Below are 18,826 nucleotides of genomic sequence, written 5' to 3' on the forward strand. Positions count from 1 at the left end.
CCGGGCCGCGGCGTGGCCGCGGCTGGGGAAGGCCGCAGGGGACGGCCGCTGCCCCAGGAACTACCGCTCCCAGCATGCCTCGCGGCAGCCTGTCGCTCCCATGGTGCGCCGCGGCGCGGGCGAGACCATAGCGCAGACAGGAAGGGGGGCGAACGTTGAGGACTTCCCTTCCACGCACGGTTCTCAGAGACCCCGATCCGCCTCCCAGCTCGCCTGCGGAACCGTCTTATTCCGGCTCCGGTGCCTTCCAGATGCAACGGGGAGCGCGGCAGGGGAGTGTCCCCTACGCGACCGCCCAACGGCTGCTCCTCCGGCCCCTTTGCGTATCTGCAGTGAGTCCCCCCCCGCACAGTCCATATGCTCGGCGCCGGCAGCCCGCACATGCGCAGTACCGCGCCGCGGCCCCATGCGCTGGGGCGTCTCTTCTCAACCGAACCTGCTGTGAGCGACGGGGAGGAGCACCGCCTCCTTATTGGACGCCGGGCCCGCCGGGCGGGGTGGGATTGGTCGTCGCGGGCGGGAGGCGGGGTAGGGTGCGGCGGCAGGGTGAAGCGGCAGTTCTCCAAGCGGCCGCCTCGCGCTCGCTGTCTCCAGAAGGTTCCGCGCCGGGTCCCGCGCTCGAGCCGCCGCCGCGATGATGGGCCCGCGCCCTGTCCTCGTGCTCAGTGAGTGTCGCCGCCGGTCGGCCCGGCCTGCCGGGGGGGGGGGGCTCCCGGGGGCGGAGGGCGAGGCGAGGGGAGGGGTGGGGAGGGGTCCCCCTTCCCTTCTGACATCCCCCGCCGCCATGTTGCTTCCCCTTCGCGGCCGGGGACTCCCTTACAGACCCCCGGCCGGGCCGCGGGCCCCCTCTCCTCCGGGGGGGGGGGGGGGGGGGGGTCCGCTGGGCCCCGGCTCCCGCCCCCGGCACGCCCCGAGCCGCCCCCTCACTGTCTCGTGTCGGTCCCCGCAGGCTCTCCACAGCCGCTGCCCGGTCCTGATGGGCCGTGCCCCCCTCCACCCGCGGCCCCACTTTGCTCCCTGCGCGGGAGGTCTCGGGGCATCGGAGCCCCCGCTCCTCATAAACCTTTCCTGACGGATCTCGACTTCTCTCAGCTGTTGTCTCCTCGTGTGTTGCTTTGTGCTGTCCCATTTGAACCCCTTGCGCTTTGTGATACTCTCGCCACCCTCCAGCGTGAGGCTTTCCTGGGGGGTCTGTTTCTGCTGGGGTTTCTCGGTCTCGCCTCGCCATCTGCTCTGTTCACCGTTAACCCAAGAGGCGGGCTGTTGTGACCCAGGGCCCCTCTGCTGTAGGCCCGCCTACCTTATTCTTGGCACTGCTTTTTACCGTTGCTTTCTTTTGCTCTGTCTTACAAATCTGTGTGCGCAAGCATCCACTCCTGAAGTAAATCTATGCTCATCCAATCTAGGCTTGTAATAAAAGAAAGCAGCACCAAGCCTAGAGATTCTTTAGGGCAGACTCTTTTGACAGCTGGTCCCCAGACAGGCTTGTGAGCCTATGGTACAGCAGTGGCTACTCACCCTAACGTGCCAAAGGCTGCGCAACACTGATGTATAAAGCCTAATTTTAAACCACTTGTTGTACTTACTGTGCGGGAGCATCTGTAACTTTTTTTGACTGAAAACTACTGTGCAGCAGTTCCTAGGCTTTGTGGGATCTTGCAAATTCTAGTGAGTCACCGCTGTTTGATTTTCTTGGGGGAATAGGTTATATTTCAGGGTTGCAAAGTTTTGTCTCGGTTGAATTATGATGCTAATCAGGAATTCTGTTTTAATAAGGAATGTTGTTTTTCACCGACACTCTTCTATGAATATGCTTTCTTATAGTGGCTGTGGTATTCATATCGCAAATTCTTAATTTAGAACTGGTCCTATATCAAGTGTGTGTGACTGAGAGGGGTATCTTTGATGCATTGTCAGTATCAGTCTTGGACTTCTTAGTAAGATCAGATTTAAGTAATATATGTGCTTTAACATTTTTTTCTATGCACTTCAGGTCAGAATATGAAACGTGAGTCTGGAAGAAAAGTCCAGACTGGAAACATCACTGCTGCTAAGGTACCATATTTTCATGTCAGGCTATTTTGATTCTTTTTTTTTTTTTTTTCCTAGTGTGTGTGTGTGCATATATATATATATATTTAAGAGGGAAAACTGGATCTGAAGCATGTTTTCTCTAGTCTGTATGAATCCAGAGTAGAAGCATAGAAAATGAATTTTCAGTGTTAAAATAATAGGTGCAATGTAACTGAACACGGACGAACCCACCAAAACCTCTTTCTCTGCAAAATCTGAAAGTGTGTAAGTTTTGACATCTGATTTAGATAATAATTTAGTGTGGTGCCAGTGCTCTTACAATCCCTGTGTTCTCATTCCCACACAATTCTTAACTTCTGCTGCATCTAAGCAACTGCAGTTATTGGGTCACTTAAATTTTGCAGTGGCTGCTTGTTTCATAGAGACTATGGTTCTTTTAGACTTTTTGATGTCCTCCTGTATTGCCTTGTTTCTTTTGTTCCCCCTAGACTATTGCTGACATTATCCGAACATGTTTAGGACCAAGAGCTATGATGAAGGTAAGAACTTTTGCTGAAAGACCTGTGCTGCATACTGACTAGAAACACTACACGTATTATAGGTCAGTGCAAATACCGCTTCTCTTTCGGTTGCAGATGCTTTTGGACCCCATGGGTGGGATTGTGATGACCAATGATGGCAATGCTATTCTTAGAGAAGTAAGTTTCCTCTAAAGGATTGTCTTGCTTAACATGTGAGTCGGAATCTTCCAGGGTACAGTTACATAGCTGCCAATGGAACTATGTTATTTCGTCTCCTGTCTTGAGAGCCAGCGAGTACTAAACAGCAGTACCAAGAAGGGTGCTTACTGGGGAGGAATTAAATATTTCCAGCAAATGCTCTTCCTCCTCAGAAAACTAGGTTTGATCCCAGGGTGGTAAGTTTTCATGGAGGTTTTACAAGACTGGTGTAAATTCCATTGTAATTGTAGCTGTAATAAGCATCAAAACGTTACAAGTAGATGCTTGCTGTTACAATGCTAAATAATTAGACCAAAAAATCATTGTCGTCTTTCTGGTGCAAGTGCTGATGAACTAACATTCCAAAAATCGTAGTGCCTGAAAAACTGCAGGAGATACAATATTGCAAAATACAAGGGCTTATTTTCAGTCTCAAAAAGGAGGAAAAATCTTTGCTGTAGTTGGGACAGAATGCCTTTGATTGTTTAAAAGGTGTGGTATTTGTTCCATTGAGCAATGCGAGAAGTTTCAGCTTTAGTGTTCTGGAACAAAAACATACCCCTTGCTCCGGTACAGATTCAAGTCCAGCATCCAGCTGCAAAATCAATGATAGAGATCAGCCGTACTCAAGATGAAGAAGTTGGAGATGGGACCACATCTGTAATCATCCTTGGTAAGGAGAGTGAATAAGACATGCTTTTTATAAAGGGTTAAGGCTGAAATTCTCCCTTTTTGCTCATCACAGCCCAGTAAGCGTGCCTTAATGAGACAGATACTTGTTATTTACCAACCCTAAAATTGATTCTTTTTTTTTTTTTTTACTGTAAAAGAGAATGCTAGGTTCATTAGACCCTTAGGTGATCAGCTCCGTGCTTTGGAAAGTTGTGTTCTTTCCCTGAGATAAGCTCAGTTAAGTATAAAGAAAGGTATTGATGACGTTGGAGCTCTCTACGTGGACAGCAGATACTTTTTGTCTGGTATGCTGTTGTCCTGTCTTGACTGTTGATTGTTCTACTAACTTACCTGGGGAATTTTGATGTTTTTTGTTTGGGTTTTTTTTTTTTTTTTATTAGCCGGAGAGATGCTTTCTGTTGCCGAACACTTCCTCGAACAGCAGATGCACCCAACTGTGATCATTGGGGCTTATCGTAAGGCTCTGGATGACATGATCGGTATTCTAAAGAAAATTGGGTAAGTATGGGCTGGTGGGAGTTAGAGAGAAGGGATATGGGGTTTCTGTACTGCTTAAAGATGATTCTTCAGGGAATCATGTTAGTAAAATATAACTTAAAATAATTGGAGAGGGACTCGATGGAATTATGAATAGATTGTAGCCTCGAGTAATACTCAGTTTACTGTTTTGTTTTTCCTTTGTGTCAGCACTCCAGTGGATGTGAACAACAAAGAGATGATGCTTAAAATAATAAAGAGTGCTATAAATACCAAGGCAATAAACCGCTGGTCTGACTTGGCCTGTAGCATTGCTCTTGATGCTGTTAAGACTGTGGAGTTTGAAGAAAATGGCAGAAGGGAAATTGATATTAAAAAATACGCAAAAGTAGAAAAGGTGAGTGTGTCCTGAACCATTTCTTATCTGTGTGCCCCTTTCTCATTCTGAACTAGTTGTTCCTAGGATGCCCCGGGAAGAATTTTGTGCTACTGATCTGCAGTCCGCCAACATAACCCTTGAGGATATTTTAGTCAGTGCTATCAGCCTTGCTGGTTTCCAGTGAAAACAGGGGCAGTTATTTCAACTCTTATAGAATATTTGTCAAAAAGATCACTTAAGTTGTTTCGGTTTCCATCTTCCAAACACGTGTTGCCAGGCAATAGCATGTGAGCAGTTTCTCAAGTTCTTCGACGGCTTTTCACTTCATCTAAGTCAGCATGCCCTTAAAATTAACTCAGATTGTGACCTGGATGCATCATGGTTACTTGAGAGAGTTTTCCTTTTTCCACGCAGGGGATGGGTAGTTTCAGGAGCACAGATATACAGGTTTTCATAGAGTAGACTGACTTGCCTCGTTTTCCCCCTTTCTTGTGTCTGTCAGATTCCAGGTGGTTTTAGTGAAGAGTCGTGTGTTTTGCGTGGAATCATGGTGAATAAGGATGTAACTCATCCCAGGATGCGTCGCCTTATTAAGAATCCACGCATTGTCCTTCTGGATTGTTCACTGGAGTACAAGAAAGGAGAGAGCCAGGTAAAGCAAATCCTGTTAGAGATGTCCGCAACTCTTGATTTGAGACTAGTGAAGTGAACAAATCCAGGTAGCTAGTTAAAAGCATGAGTGGCAGAAGGCTGTCTTCGTGTTCTGCCTTTCAGAGACCTTTTGCACGTGTAGGCTAATTCTGTTGTGGGCTCAGTACCCTGGAGAAAAAGGTAGAAAAATATAACCGAGGCTACAGTGCTTTTACTCACTGAAGTAGCTACAGTGATTTCTGTATCTAAGGGATGGTCAAGAGTCGAAGAAATATTTCTGTGCTTTAATTAACACTAATGTTAAGCTGGCACAGTGTCACAGTTTACTTGATCAGTATTTTTCATTGTGTAGTTCTCCTTAATTCTTCCCCAGGCAATATTGGAGGAGTTAAGATCGCTCAAGCCGGGGGATCTGTGTCTAACTTGGTGAAGGGTTGGGAGGAATACAGTGAGATATTTACACCTCTTTCTGTGCAGACTGATATTGAAATAACACGGGAGGAAGACTTTGCCCGCATCCTGCAGATGGAGGAAGAGTACATTCAGCAGATTTGCGAGGATCTGATGAGAGTCAAGCCAGATCTGGTCATCACAGAAAAAGGAATTTCTGGTAATAACACATGATCTCTCTTTGTGTTGAATTCATCTTAATAAGGTTCACGCTGTATTAAATGCACCGTTCAGTAACTTTTAAAAAAAAAACAAAACCAAAACCACACAAAAAACCACCCCACAACACAAACCTGATTTTGAATGTGACCCTGTTTTTGTTTTGGTTTTTAGCTTTCTAGCAAATAGTTCTACGTTGCAGGCATTGAAGTTGGTTCTTGAAACCTCAAGACACTTCAGGACACTTTAAGTGTCCTCATGGACACTTAAAATAATATTTTGCTTTTCTAGCATTTGAAAACGGTATCGAAATATAAGTGAGGATGAGTCTAGCAAACCATGGAAAGCTGCACTGTAATTTTGCCTTGCAGCTTGGTTTAAGAAGCTGCATTTAGTTTTTTCTTTCCGTAACCCTTTTTACTTCAAAGACACGTAGTTTGTCATGATACCGCTGATTCATCAATAAAATTCCACAAACCTGATTTCAGACTTGGCCCAACACTACCTGATGAAAGCCAACATCACCGCGATCCGCAGAGTGAGAAAGACAGACAATAACAGGATTGCCAGGTGAACGCTGTCTCCTCACTGGAGCCCATTCTTGCTGTCTGTGGCATGGCGTTTTCATTCTTCTCTCCCCTTTCTCCCCAGTTCTTATTTGTGAGCGTCTAACTTGGCTGTTGTTTGTGTGCTAGGGCCTGCGGAGCTCGCATTGTGAGTCGCACAGATGAGCTGCGGGAGGAGGATGTGGGAACTGGAGCCAGGCTCTTTGAAGTTAAAAAAATAGGAGACGAGTATTTTGCCTTCATCACTGATTGCAAAGACCCCAAGGCTTGCACTATCATTCTGCGTGGAGCCAGCAAGGAAATCCTGGCAGTAAGTTATTACATGTTCTGCTTCCCCTCCGGTCCTGGCCACCTTCTTGGTGTCAGTAAGTCATTGCTTGCCTTTGAGCAGCTGTTGTGTGCAAATAAAGCAAGCGCGAGTTTTCCTCTGGGTCCTAGAGCAACAAAGAATTCTCATCTTGTGGGCTGGGCTGTACAGTGAAGGCAAAACTCGTACGCTGCAGAGGAACCAGCCCGGCAGACTGCGGGCTGTACTTTCAGCTGGTGGTGTGCTACAGTTCCCTGCAACCGATGAATCTGTGCCCTTATGCCTGTTGCAGGAGGTAGAGCGCAACCTTCAGGATGCCATGCAGGTGTGTCGCAATGTCCTCATCGACCCGCAGCTGGTGCCAGGAGGGGGAGCTACCGAAATGGCCGTTTCCCACGCGCTGACAGAGAAGTCCAAAGGCATGACGGGCGTGGAGCAGTGGCCCTACCGTGCGGTAGCCCAGGCTCTGGAAGTCATTCCCCGAACACTGATCCAGAACTGTGGTGCTAGTACCATCCGTGTGCTGACCTCGCTCAGGGTAAGGCGTGTAGCATGGGCTCATCTGAAGAGATCGGCCCCTTCCTGCTGTGTCCTGCCCCTCAGATCGATCATCTTTCCATAGCAGTGCCCTTGTGGGGGCAGCTTGTCAGGCTGTGAGGGTGCAGCTTTTTAGTAGAATCATAGAATCATTGAGGTTGCAGGCAACATGACAGGAAACCTGTGTTGAAGTAACCGATCCGTTGAAGGTGACCGAAAGATGCTTGTTGGTTGTTTTCTTTTTTGCATTAGCTGGGCTGCAAACATTTTTACTGCAGTTTTGTGCTGAATTTGAAAGCATGAAAATGGAATTAAATAGCTTGTTTGAGGTACCAGTTCAAAACCAAAACAACAAAACCCTGAGGGTGAACAAAATCAAAATTCTTCCTTTGAGACTAGATTGGATGGCACGAGAGGGAATATCTCCAAGTCTAACTTCTGATATAACTAAGCGTTTCAAGTGGTGCTCGGTAACGTGCTCTTGTATAAACTCCGAAATTGAGAAAACTCTAATGACCTTTTACTATTTTCCTGAGCCCGTGGTCGGTTTGAGTTTCCAAAGGTGAATTTGCTGTCTCACTCCGTCGGTGGTGACCTGTCGTTCTGCTTGCAGGCAAAACACACTCAAGAAGGCAGCCAGACGTGGGGAGTGAATGGTGAGACTGGTGCCCTGGTTGATATGAAGGACCTGGGCATCTGGGAGCCTTTAGCAGTCAAATTGCAAACCTACAAAACAGCGGTCGAGGTAAGGGGGGGGGGGGGGGCAGAAATTGAAGAGCCTCTGCAGCACGTCTTTTGGGAGAGGGGAATGTCAGTGCTTGTGCCCTTGGATGTTTGGGTAAGCACCACAAACTGAGCGTGGTGCGTGCCAGTGTTTCAGCTCGCTGACGCAGGAGGCGTGATGAGGGATGCGGCACCCGTGGGAGCCCATATTCGGGCTTTCAGAAGGGTTGATTTTTTTTTTTTTTTTTTTTTTTTGGATCTGTGGCTAAAATTTGTTGTGTTCCATCCCACCTTTTTCTGCAAACTGTGCCAGCTAGTTAGTCCCACAAGGATGGGCTGCTCCGAGTGACAGCCGGAGCCGTGACTGAGAAATTCAGTGCCAGCAATGTGCTGGAATCCAGTCAGCGGCCCTGGGAGCTTCTGTCCTCTGGATCGTCTGAGCGGCCTTGCGTAAGCTGCCCTCTCCTTGTTAAAAGATCACATTTTGAGCATTCACTCGCTGGTGTTGGATCAAAGGCAGTTGCTTGAAGGGATGCTGCGTCCCTTTCTTGTCAGTCAACTAGAAACAATCGGTGTCCCCTTCTCCATGGGGCGTCCCTGCCAGGTGCCGGAGCCGCTGACTGCTCCCACCTGCCTTGATGGGCACCGTGGCCTTTCCATCGTGCTGTGCCGCCATGTGCTGTGCCGAGAGAATCATTTAATCAAAGGCAGATGGTTCTTTTGGTGTGAAAGCTGGGTGGATTGGATTTTGTTCTTTGTGATGAGCTCCTGACTAGCCCTGGGTATGGGGCTTCTCCCCAGACTGCAGTTCTCCTCCTCCGCATCGATGACATTGTTTCGGGGCACAAAAAGAAGGGTGATGATCAAAGCAAGCAGCCCGCTGCGCCGGAGGCAGCCCAGGAATAAGGGGTTGAGTCGCCGCTGGGAAGAACCGGGCACCTCGGACTCGACTGGGAAGAGCCTGACGAAGCAACCCTGTCCTGAGGCTGAGCTGGGGAAATGTTTGTCACGAGTCTGGGGGAGGGATGGGGGGGGGGGGGGGAAACCCACAGAGGTGGGGAGAGGGCTGATGGGTCGTGTAAGTGCCCCTGCTCCGGGTGGACATACTGATGCTAATTTAAGTCTCTGGACCGTAACATCTCCTTACCGTTTGCCTCAAAAATAAACCGCCTCCTTTCAGCCCCTCTGCGTGATTAATGCAGGTCGGGGGGAGGGCGCAGGGCCGGGTGCTGCTGGGAGGGTTAATGGTGCGGGCCTGGGTTGGCCCGGGGAGGGGAGGGGACACCCCCCGCGGCCGCTGGCACGACCTTCTCCACCCCCAAAATCTTTCTGGAGGGCGGCGGCTCCTTTAAGAGTCTCCCGCGAGGCGCCTTAAGGGGGGGGGGGGGGGGCAGGTCTCCGAGCGGTCACGTGAGCGGGTGGGATCGCAACATGGCGGCAAGCGTGCAGCTGCTGGCGGCGTTGCTGGCGGCGGGCGGCCGGGGGGGCGCGGGGCCCGGCGGGGCCGGGGGTGGCCGGCAGGTGAGCGGGGGCAGCGGGGACGGGAGGTGACGGGCGGTAGTGGGGGGCACCGGGTCTCGGAGCGCCCGCCACGGTCTCCAGCCTCTGGTCTGGGACTCCTCCCGTTCCCTCTGCGTTGCGACCCGTGGGTGGGACCGGGCCGGGCCCTCGCGTAACCCGCCTTCCCCCGTGGAGCGCCCGGGGGGAAGCCTCGGAGGCCTGATCCTGCTCGGAGCAGGGGGCTGGGCTGGAGCCCTCCCGCGATCCCGCCCGGCCCCAGCGATGCCGATGCTGCGGCCCAAACGCTCGGGGTTTGGGGAGGAGAGGGGCTTCCTCGGGTCTCCCTGCCCCCGCGCCAAGCAAATCCCACCCCCGGGGTTCAGGCCAGAGCTGGAGGGAACCTGCCCTTCCCTCCGTCTTGCCACACAGGACGCTGTGCGTCACCCGTGTCTGGGGACCCTCTGCTGCCAGCCCCTGTCCTGCTGCCACGCATCCCGGTGCCACCCGCCTCTGTCCCTTGTCTCCCCACTGTGTCCCGATCCGGTGGGAGCACGATGGCTGTGGGCAGGGAAGTGGCTCGCTGCCCGAAAGCTGTTCCGAAACAGCCGGATGCGAAATGCTGACCGAGCTCGTTTAGCAACACTTGGGCCACGGCAGGGCTTCGTTGCCTGCAGAGCCCGCAGGGAAGCCGAGGCAGCTCACGTGCCCGTGTCTAACCAGACCGGGGCTGCCTGCCCCACAGGAAGCCGTGCATTTGGAATTGTCCCGCGCTGGGTAGGACCGAGTCCCCTTGAGACCTGTCCTCCCTCTGCAGGTGTCGATGCAGTACAACCCTGGCTGGAACAACTCCTCTGTCAACCTGCTTCATGTGCGGGCGGTTGGGCCCAGTGACACCCTGCACTACATCTGGAGCAGTATTGGGGCCCCCACGGTGCTGCTCGTGGCTACAGCGAGCAGGAGCAGCACCCTGTGCGTCAACTGGACCCAGCTGCTCTCGCCCACTCCTGCAGGCGCCATCTGGATCGACCCTCCCAGCAGTGTTGTCTACTCCACTGCCGTTGTCTTCACCAAGGTACCACTGAGGAAGGTGGCCCTGCTCCGGGAGAGCTGCCCTGTGGCGGAGGGAGCGCGGGGGGTTGTTTGGGGCAGAGCAGGTCCATTGGCAGCTTTCCCAGCTGCAGCGAAATGGCCCCTTGTGTGTCCTACCCTGGTTGTCTCTGCCTTGAGCTGCGATGGTGCCTTGAGATGTTTGGCCAAGGCAGCTCCTTCCTATCCCTGGTGGCAGTGGCAGCCCGGTGCACGGCAGCCCGGGGACCGTAGCACAAAGTGGTGGTGTGCGCGGCACCTGCTGTTGGCTCCCAGCCCCTCTCCCCTTCCTTCTCCCTAGGTGTTTGAGTACAGCGAGGCCAAAACGCTAGAAGAGCTCTTCTACCCCACATACGACCTGTCTGACTTTTCCTGGGACAGCGTCAATCACACCCTGAACCACACGGCCCTGACGGCTGAGTTCACAGGCATCCCAGCCACTGACCCCAGTGGCAGCTTCTCCAACGGCAGCCTGGCATTTCGGGTAAGTCCACAGGGGCAGAGAACGAGTATATACTGCGCTGGGATGTTGTAGGGAGAACACAGTGAATATCGTGTCCAAAGCACCTTCTAGAGAGGGAATGTTGCTCCTTGGTGTCCCAACCGGTGATCGTGCTGTCCCTCTGACCTGTGTCCCTTGCAGGTGACAGCCTACGAGGCCAGTGGCCGTGACGGGCCCCTGCCCAGCCTCCTGCACACGGCAAACAGCTCTAAAGTGGAGTTTGTCCTGGCTGGGGTGGCGCCGCGGGGCAACAGCTCCCGATTTGTGCTGGAGTTGGCCACGGTGGAGGAGACAGGGGTGGTGCAGAAGCTGCGCTCGACACGCTCCATCGACGATGAGTACACTCCCACCATCTTCGAGGTAAGTGTGGGGTGAGCATGGGGCCTGGGGACATCCCCTGCTGCAGGAACGAGGGTGAGCGGGATCTGGAGCAAGCAGCCTGGGCAACCCGTGGCTCCCCGCTATGGCTCACCCTGGCATGAAGACCATCTGCTGTCCTCACTTCACCGCCGGTTCCTCTCCCTCCACCAGATGCTCTCCCTGGTAGCCAAGTCCCAAAATGACAGCTCCACGCTCAGCTTCCTGCAGTGGAAGGCGACAGCCTACGGCTCCCAGACCCCCGGACGCGAAGACAGCATCCAGTGCCGGTCTCGCGGCCTGCAAGCAGCCAACTGGACCCTGCCCATGTCCGGCATTGTCCACGCCTACTTTGGGGAGGGTGTAGGCAGCACCTACACCGTCAGTGCCATCAATATCTCTTTTGGGGGAGAGGACGGAAAGGTTTACCAGGAGAAGCGCTACCTCAGCTGGTGAGTGGGCTCCATTGTGCATGAAATTATGCTCTCCCAGCCACTAATAACTTGCAGTTTGGGGAACTGCTGTGTTAGAGGGTTTCTCTAATAACTTGTCTCCTTTCAAAAGTCCGTGTTTTCTTGTGATCCCACAGCAAGGAGTTTTGCAGTTTATTGGCACATTCCTTCACCCCTCCCCCAGTCTGGGAGACCCTCTCCTGCCGCACGCGGGATCCTGCCAAGAAATCTTGATCAGACCCTGTCGGGGTAGAAAGCCCCAGATATTCCACCCGTGGGACACAGCTGGTCCCCATCTCCATGGCTGATTTGTCTCATCCCCTCCTGCAGGTCGGCGCTGCTGGGATTTGGGCAGCCCCCCAAGGACACCTTCTCCCCCCTCGTCATCTCCATCATGGCCGTGGCACTGGGCACCCCCATGGTGATGCTCCTGGTGGGCAGCTGCGTGGTCCTCTTTGCTCAGAGGAAACGCTACTCTGAGTATGAGCCCATCAACTGAATGGGACGGTCCTTGGAGAGACCCCCGGGATCGTTCTTGTCGCCAGGAAACGACCGCGGCTGCTGCAGGGGCTCCAATGCCTGCAATCTCCTCTTTGTCCTCCGCTCCGTCCCTGCAGTCCAGGCTCAGAGGGGACCAGGGCAACGTTTGCAACAGTTGCCCACGTCGAGTATCCCTCTTGTCTTGCTCCCTCCTACTGCCCAGATCCTGCACCTGATTACACTTCTTTTGCTGTTTTTTCCTGATCCATCCAGCCAAGGGAAGTGACTGGGTGGAGTTGGTCAGGGTTGCCTTGAGCCACGGAAAGATCCTCCTTCTCCCAAGGGATAAAACCACTGTTGTCATGTCTGCAGCCAAGCAACGGCTGGGACTGGCTGTGCCCTGTCCTGTGCCACTTTCAGAGCACTCCAGGGTTGCTTGGGTGGCTCCGACCCAGGAGCAGGGCTGGAGGACAGGGCTGGGGACCGGTGCTGCTCCTGCCAGTGAGCAGGGTGCCTTGCTGCGTCTCGCCGTGCTGGGGGCATCCCAGAACAGCCCCCCTCAACCCACCTGGGACTCATGGACTCCTCAGTCCCCAACAGGCACTTTCTGCTGTGCTGGCCTCGGTGAGGGCTGCTGGTGCAAGAGGGAAACCCAGCGCTGCTTTGCAGCAGCTGTTTGAGCTCAGGTACGTCCTGTCAGCCCAAAAAGGGCTGATCTCGCCTTGCCCTCAGTCAGCTGCAGCCGCTGGCGCTGCAGGGCTGGCTCAGAGGTGCTATCCAGGTGCTTGAAGCCATGGGGCAAGCGTGGTCTGTGGCTGCTCGGTGTTTGCAGAGGTACCACATAACACGGGGGTGTGCTGGGTTTTCATGTTCTCTATCACTGACTTGTCTTTGACCAAATAAAGTGGATTTCTAAGAGCAGTTTCCTGTGGAAACACTGCACTATGGGCGAGCGCAAGGAGAGCAGCTCTCGGGCCTCGCAGGAATTAAAGGGTGCTGGAGCTCAGCAGGAGCCAACGAGAGGAGGGAGGCTCCCTGCCCCCGGATTGACTCATGCCCTGCAGCAGCCTGTGGTGCTCTGGGGTGGTTTTGCCTGTGAGCCGTGGGGTCAGCGCGAGCCCAGGCTGTGGGCCATATCCCTGCTGAGAAGTGCATTTGAAAGAGTAAGACTGTTCCCATTCTCTGACTCGGCTGGGCTGCAGCGGGTGAACTGCTCCTGTGATACAGCATTCGGGCATGGGAGGCGGGACAAGCCAAACATTTGGCAGATCTAGGGATGGAGGGGCTTTCCCTTTATTTGGTGGATTTTTAACTGGTTTGGGTTATGCCTGAGAATCAGAGAACCGAGACAATCAGACTTGCATGGGGCTGGACTCCCTGGGGTCCCTTCACGTCTGCAAAGGACTCCAAGGTGGGGCCCGGTGCCCTGAGGGGTGCAGGCTGGGTGCCTGTCCTGGAGGGGATCGGCCGTCCCCAGCCCTAGGCAGCGGCGAGCCTGGTGCCATCTCGCCCATCCCAGCTTCTCCCCGCATCCCTCCTTGGGGCAGGGCTCCCTCCCTCCTACCCGGCCAACTGGTTTGTGAACCAGGTGCTGAATCTCTGCCGGGAGGAAGAGGAGGAGGGACAAGCTGGGCAGGACTGGCCACACCACCATGCGGGGACCCAGGAGCAGGATGCAGGGCTGGGGTGCTGTTGCAGCACTGGAAGATGGACAGTTTGGGGAAACATCATTTTGTCCCCTCTTGGAAACATCATTTTGGGGCTGGATGATGGCATCCCGTGGGCAAAGCTACAAGTCCTGGCAGCAGCAATTCCTAGGGTGATTTAACCCACCCTCCCCAAACCAGCCACAGAGCCATTTGTTGAAGGGCTTTATTAGGCAAAGCCAGTTCCAGCAGGAGGTTAGGTAATTCCCACCCCAACCCATCCTCACGGAACAGGGCTCACTGGGTCTTGCTCCAGGCCCTGTTCACCCTCCTGCAGGAAACTCCCAGTACAGAGGGAGCTGTAAAAACAGCTTTGCTCTATCAGCCCCGGGTGCCCAGCAAAACCTTGCTGGGTCTGGGCAGGGAGCAGGGGCCCAGCCAGATCTGCCTACACCCCGCCACCTTCAGGGCTCACAAGGCAGGGCAGTGAGGAGGGCTCAACCCCCCTGCACCGCAGGGTCCAGGCTCCCCATCTTCCCAGAGTCTCTCTCACCCCCAGTACCGGAGTTTGGCTCCACTATCCTTGGAGCGGTCCTCAGGCTGTGGCGCTGCCACAGCAAGGAGGTTTTCAGGCTCCAGGATGAACATGCTGTAAAGGTTCCAGAGTAGCATGGCCAGGAGGGGCAGGAAGGTCATGCTGAAGCCAAAGGCACGGAAGGAGCGCCCGATGGCGTACGACAGCCAGTAAATCAACCTGGAGAGGGCAGAGAGGTATGGGTTCAGCGAGGGCGATGTCTTGGGACTGGCACCCAGCTTCGCTCGGGCGTTCTGACCCCAGTGAGGTTTTGCCAGGCGTGGCCGCTGCGGGAAGTGGGATGAGGGATGGAGCAACCCTTCCCCTGTGCCAGCTTTCCTGGCTGTCATTGGCCAGATGAGGCACTGCCAGAGCGGGAGTTTGCACCAAGTCACAGTGTTTGCAAGCACTGACAGACCCCATTTGCACGCTGGGCACTGCTGCAGCCCAGGTAGTGTGAAGGAGCCACTTACCGGGAGATGGCAAAAAGCCCTGTGAGCAGGGGGATGAGCTTGAGGGCCTCGTGTGGGAGGTAGGTGGCCAGCACAGCCATGTTGAAGAAGTAGAGGATGAAGAGATGGACTGACTGGGAGACGTAGGTGCGGTGGATCTCCACCTCCCGCTGCAGCTCCCCAAAGGGCTCCAGTGCAGAGGAGCAGAGGCGGGAGATGCCGCTGACGATCATCCCTGGGGGGGCAGAGAGAGGGGCTGAGCAGGCGCGCAGTGAAACTGCATTGGGGCCCAAGGGCTGGGGGAGGACCAGAGAGAATCATAGAATCATAGAATCATTGCGGTTGGAAAAGACCTCTAAGATCATCGAGTCCAACCGTCGACCCAACACCACCATGCCCACTAAACCATGTCCCTAAGTGCCGCATCTACTCGTCTTTTAAATACCTCCAGGGATGGGGACTCCACCGCTTCCCTGGGCAGCCTCTTCCAATGTTTCACCACTCTTTCAGGAAAGACATTTTTCCTCACGTCCAACCTAAACCTCCCCTGGCGCAACTTGAGGCTGTTTCCTCTCGTCCCATCGCTTGTTACTTGGGAGAAGAGACCGACCCCACCTCGCTACAACCTCCTTTCAGGTGGTTGTAGAGAGCGATGAGGTCTCCCCTCAGCCTCCTCTTCTCCAGGCTGAACAACCCCAGTTCCCTCAGCCGCTCCTCATCAGACTTGTTCTCCAGACCCCTCACCAGCCTCGTTGCCCTTCTCTGGACACGCTCCAGCACCTCGACGTCCTTCTTGGAGTGAGGGGCCCAAAACTGAACACAGTAATGTTCATGAGAGAGATGCAACGGGGTGGGAAGAGGGTAGGAAAACTCAGTCTGCTGCTCCTGGTGGGAGCAGTGGAGCTGCAAAGAGCTCAGCCCCAGCTCTACTCACCACTCCCCACAGCCCCCGCTCCCCTGGGGCTAATGCAGCCCAGTGATGGGGGCGAAGGGCTTTGTATGCCAACCCCATGGCTCACCCAGAATGATGGGGAATGTGGCAAAGGCGGCACAGCGGAGCGTGTAGACCAGGCGGGCGCTGACGGTGGGCAGCAGTGGGGCGTCAAAAGGCAGGAAGACATAGGCCCCGTAGACGAGGCAGGGGCAGAGGAGCAGGGCCCCCACCACCGAGGCCACAGCCTTGAGGTTGCCGGTGCTGCAGTCCCTGGCACATGGGCACTGTGGCCCCTCGGTCGGTGGCTTGGCCACTCGCCCCTCAAAGCCCAGTGGGTCCCTGTAGTGCGAGGGGCCGATGGGAAGGAAGACCTGCTTCTGGCGGAGGCTGTCGGGTCTGTCGCTGTGGGGGACATAGCCCCCCTTGCCCTCCTCCCGGGGCCATGGGGCGGGTTGCTGCTTCTGCTTGCCGGGTGTCCGCTCAATGCACTGTGGGTCGATGGGCACAAAGACGTGGGCCGCCATCACGGGCAGCCCGGGGGCTTCCTCGTCTTTGGCCTCAGCTGGGGGGTAGGTGAGAGCAGCCTCCTCCAGATCTTCATGGCCCCCTTCAGGACTTGAGCGCCTCTTCGTCTCCGTGGGCTCTGACTGGCCCTGGGCACTGTGCTGGCACCGGTCCCATGGCAGGGTGGCATCAGGGTCCCCTGGGTGTTCATCCGGGGCTGGTGGTACCTTGTCCAGCGGGGCAGCCAGGGCCACCTTCCCCAGCTCCAGCAAAGCCACCTCCTCAGGGGGCAGGATGGGGTCAGCAGCAGCCATGAGAGTGGCCGGCTCAGTACCGCTGGGGATGCAGCTGGGGACTGGCAAGAAAGTCTCCTGCGTTTTGGCGTGCCAAGAGGGGACTGGGTTCCCGTCTCTTCTGCTTCACCCTGCGCCAGGAGAAAGGAGACAGACAAAAAAACAGCAGAAATGAGAGGTTTGGGGTCATGCACACAGCCCCAGCTACAACATGGGGTGCAACTTGGCAGCCACCACCCCTGGAGTCCCCATCACCTGCCTGCCCTTCCACTATTAGGAGAAAGCAGAGCCTAGCGTCCCCATGCTCTCACGCCCCGCCAGCGCACCCAGCCCATGGCAGCGGGATCAGGGCTGTGGTAACATGTGTGGGCACCATTGCCCAGAGCTGGGCGCCTGGTGAGCCTCAGGTGTGAGGGTCTGGCTGCAAAATGGGGGCAGCCTGGGAATATCTTCCCCACCTGGCCAAACATCCTGGGGTTTCTGGCTGGGCACGAGCCTTGTGACTCGGGGGAGCTGGACACTGCTTGGCCAATGCAACTGGCTCCACCCGCAGCTCTGTCCCACGCCAGCATCAGCCGAGCCCCGATACTTGGGGAGAGCTAGCCAGGCCACATTTAAGAACCACAGCTAAAGCCAGGATAAGCCAGATTTGCTGCTTCTTGTGGCTGAGACTGACCTGGGGCGGGCACAGGAGGCTGCCAGGTGCCACTTGCTGTGGGGGAGCAGGAGATCCAGGCAGAAATCTCACATTTTTCCCTCTTAGCAGGGGATCCCCGTCTCTCAGCCCACCCCAGGTGTTGCTGGCTGCGGGCACGGGAGCCTTCTGCATGAAAATCTCTTTCTCTCTCCCTCCCTTCTGGGCGCATTCATCCCTGCACCCCCAGAAAGAGCCCTGGCCTGGCCATGGGGAAGGGGGAAACTGAGGCACAGAGTGGCATGGGGCTTCATCCGAGGTCCGCACAAGGGAGCATGGCTAAAGCAGTTTCCTGTCTCTCGCCCACCTCCACCTCCCCTCTCCCAGCCCCACTCACTAATCGCCCCATGGGACATGGGAGGAAGCTGGCACCGGGCTCCCCTCACTGCAAAACTTACTTGGAGAGAGGCGAGAGGCCATGGGCCTAGGGGCTGTGCAGCGGCGGCAGCTGTGCTGGGAGCCTGCAAAACGCTTCCACGGTCTCTCCACCGTCTGGACTTCAAACCTGTTTAACCAGCTAAGGTGGGGCCAGGCCAAACAGGGCAGGCGCAGCAGCCTCGCCCGACGCAGCGCTGAGCCCGCAGGCGGCCCCCTCAGTCCTCTGCCGGCTCCCCAGCCCATCCCGCGCTCAGGGACATGTCCTCAGTAGGCCCTTCCGCGGAGTGGGACAGCCACCACGTAAGGGCAAGCACAGGGCAGCACATCCCCCTTCCAGGGGGTTTCTGCGCTGGGGGGGGGGGGGGGGGGGGGGGCTGGCAGCAGGGCCAGGGCCTGGTGGAGAAGGAGAAGCCCCAGTGCTTGTCTGCCACGGCAGCGACAGGACCGGCCTGGGTCTCTGTCCGGGCTGTTCCTGTGAGAGCCATGGCCATGCCAAAGGGGTGAAACACCAAAGGGCCGGGGGGCCCTGGGGAGCCCCCGCCCCAGCCAGCAGTACCCGACTTTCGTGCTACACGGCGGCGTGAAGGGATTCCTGGGACTGGGGAGGGATTCCTCCCACCATTCCGTCCTGCTGGGCCGCCCACAGCCCCCACAACGATGCAGGGTGGCCTCTGTTTGACAGGTCCCGGCAGCCCTGAGGCACCAAGGTGGAGGGACGCCTGCCCCACAGCTCCTGCCAGGCCCATGGCGTGGGGCAGCCGTAGGGAGGGCCCACCAGGCCCACAGTGGGAACCGGCGTTTGGTGTCTCCCCGGGGCTGGGGGGGGTCACCCCCGCAGCCCCCAGCCCGGCTCCGGCCACCAGCGCCGCTGCCCTTATCTGGCGCGCAGGGCGACCAATAAAGCGCGTTGACTGACGCCAGCGCAGCCGCCATATTTGCCAGTACTAAGTGCTGGCGCGGCGGCCGCGTGTGTGCGTGGGGGGGGACGGGGAACTCTCGCGAGATGACGCCGCGCAGCCGCCATGTTGCCAGCACTAAGTGCTGGTGAGGCGAGAGGGTAAACTCTCGCGAGGTGAGGCCGGCTCCGCCGCCGCCATGTTTGCCCGCCGCTCTCCGGTCTCGTGGCAAGTCTCGCGAGAGCGGCGCGGGGCAGGGGGCAGCCGCGCAGCCATGGCGGCTGAGCGGGGCCGGGGGCGGCGGCGGTGGCGGGGAGTGGGGGGGCGGCGTGGCCGGTGCTGAGGGGGCGGTGGGCCGTGGCCGGCCGGGCCGAGCCTTGCCC

At 56.0% G+C, this 18,826-nt stretch overlaps 3 protein-coding genes across 3 annotated transcripts; 2 read left to right on the forward strand and 1 right to left on the reverse strand.

Annotated features, from left to right (window-relative positions):
- Positions 1 to 544: 544 nt before the first annotated feature.
- Positions 545 to 8,730, forward strand: CCT3 (chaperonin containing TCP1 subunit 3). The gene is made up of 14 exons (XM_076359834.1): positions 545 to 665; positions 1,994 to 2,055; positions 2,523 to 2,573; positions 2,670 to 2,732; positions 3,330 to 3,426; positions 3,827 to 3,944; positions 4,134 to 4,320; positions 4,805 to 4,954; positions 5,431 to 5,563; positions 6,051 to 6,132; positions 6,258 to 6,438; positions 6,728 to 6,973; positions 7,586 to 7,717; positions 8,497 to 8,730. The coding sequence occupies exons 1-14, from the start codon at positions 635 to 637 to the stop codon at positions 8,599 to 8,601; spliced, it is 1,638 nt and encodes a 545-aa protein (XP_076215949.1). The 5' UTR covers positions 545 to 634; the 3' UTR covers positions 8,602 to 8,730.
- Positions 8,731 to 9,126: 396 nt separating this feature from the next.
- On the forward strand, positions 9,127 to 12,993 carry GLMP (glycosylated lysosomal membrane protein). The gene is made up of 6 exons (XM_076360063.1): positions 9,127 to 9,216; positions 10,010 to 10,267; positions 10,583 to 10,765; positions 10,925 to 11,143; positions 11,315 to 11,592; positions 11,923 to 12,993. The coding sequence occupies exons 1-6, from the start codon at positions 9,127 to 9,129 to the stop codon at positions 12,089 to 12,091; spliced, it is 1,197 nt and encodes a 398-aa protein (XP_076216178.1). The 3' UTR covers positions 12,092 to 12,993.
- Positions 12,994 to 13,930: 937 nt separating this feature from the next.
- Positions 13,931 to 17,665, reverse strand: TMEM79 (transmembrane protein 79). Its single transcript, XM_076359886.1, has 4 exons — positions 17,568 to 17,665; positions 15,764 to 16,606; positions 14,766 to 14,979; positions 13,931 to 14,472 (listed from the first exon to the last, which is right to left on the reverse strand). Exons 2-4 carry the CDS (start codon positions 16,494 to 16,496, stop codon positions 14,268 to 14,270), a joined length of 1,152 nt encoding a protein of 383 aa, XP_076216001.1. The 5' UTR covers positions 16,497 to 16,606; positions 17,568 to 17,665; the 3' UTR covers positions 13,931 to 14,267.
- Between the last annotated feature and the right edge of the window lie 1,161 nt (positions 17,666 to 18,826).

The sequence above is a fragment of the Aptenodytes patagonicus genome, chromosome 26 (assembly GCF_965638725.1).
Source record: "Aptenodytes patagonicus chromosome 26, bAptPat1.pri.cur, whole genome shotgun sequence".
Taxonomy (NCBI): domain Eukaryota; kingdom Metazoa; phylum Chordata; class Aves; order Sphenisciformes; family Spheniscidae; genus Aptenodytes; species Aptenodytes patagonicus.

What these genes read in the sequence shown, in the direction of transcription:
- GLMP (XM_076360063.1), top strand. Translation starts at nt 9,127, where the DNA reads ATGGCGGCAAGCGTGCAGCTGCTGGCGGCGTTGCTGGCGGCGGGCGGC. An exon ending in GGGCCGGGGGTGGCCGGCAG is followed by an intron (nt 9,217 to 10,009) that starts GTGAGCGGGGGC and finishes CTCCCTCTGCAG; the next exon opens with GTGTCGATGCAGTACAACCC. An exon ending in ACACTCCCACCATCTTCGAG is followed by an intron (nt 11,144 to 11,314) that starts GTAAGTGTGGGG and finishes TCCCTCCACCAG; the next exon opens with ATGCTCTCCCTGGTAGCCAA.
- TMEM79 (XM_076359886.1), bottom strand. Translation starts at nt 16,496, where the DNA reads ATGGCTGCTGCTGACCCCATCCTGCCCCCTGAGGAGGTGGCTTTGCTG. An exon ending in CACATTCCCCATCATTCTGG is followed by an intron (nt 14,980 to 15,763) that starts GTGAGCCATGGG and finishes CTGCCCCCCCAG; the next exon opens with GGATGATCGTCAGCGGCATC. An exon ending in GGGCTTTTTGCCATCTCCCG is followed by an intron (nt 14,473 to 14,765) that starts GTAAGTGGCTCC and finishes TGCCCTCTCCAG; the next exon opens with GTTGATTTACTGGCTGTCGT.
- CCT3 (XM_076359834.1), top strand. Translation starts at nt 635, where the DNA reads ATGATGGGCCCGCGCCCTGTCCTCGTGCTCA. An exon ending in CACATCTGTAATCATCCTTG is followed by an intron (nt 3,427 to 3,826) that starts GTAAGGAGAGTG and finishes TTTTTTTATTAG; the next exon opens with CCGGAGAGATGCTTTCTGTT. An exon ending in AATACGCAAAAGTAGAAAAG is followed by an intron (nt 4,321 to 4,804) that starts GTGAGTGTGTCC and finishes TGTGTCTGTCAG; the next exon opens with ATTCCAGGTGGTTTTAGTGA.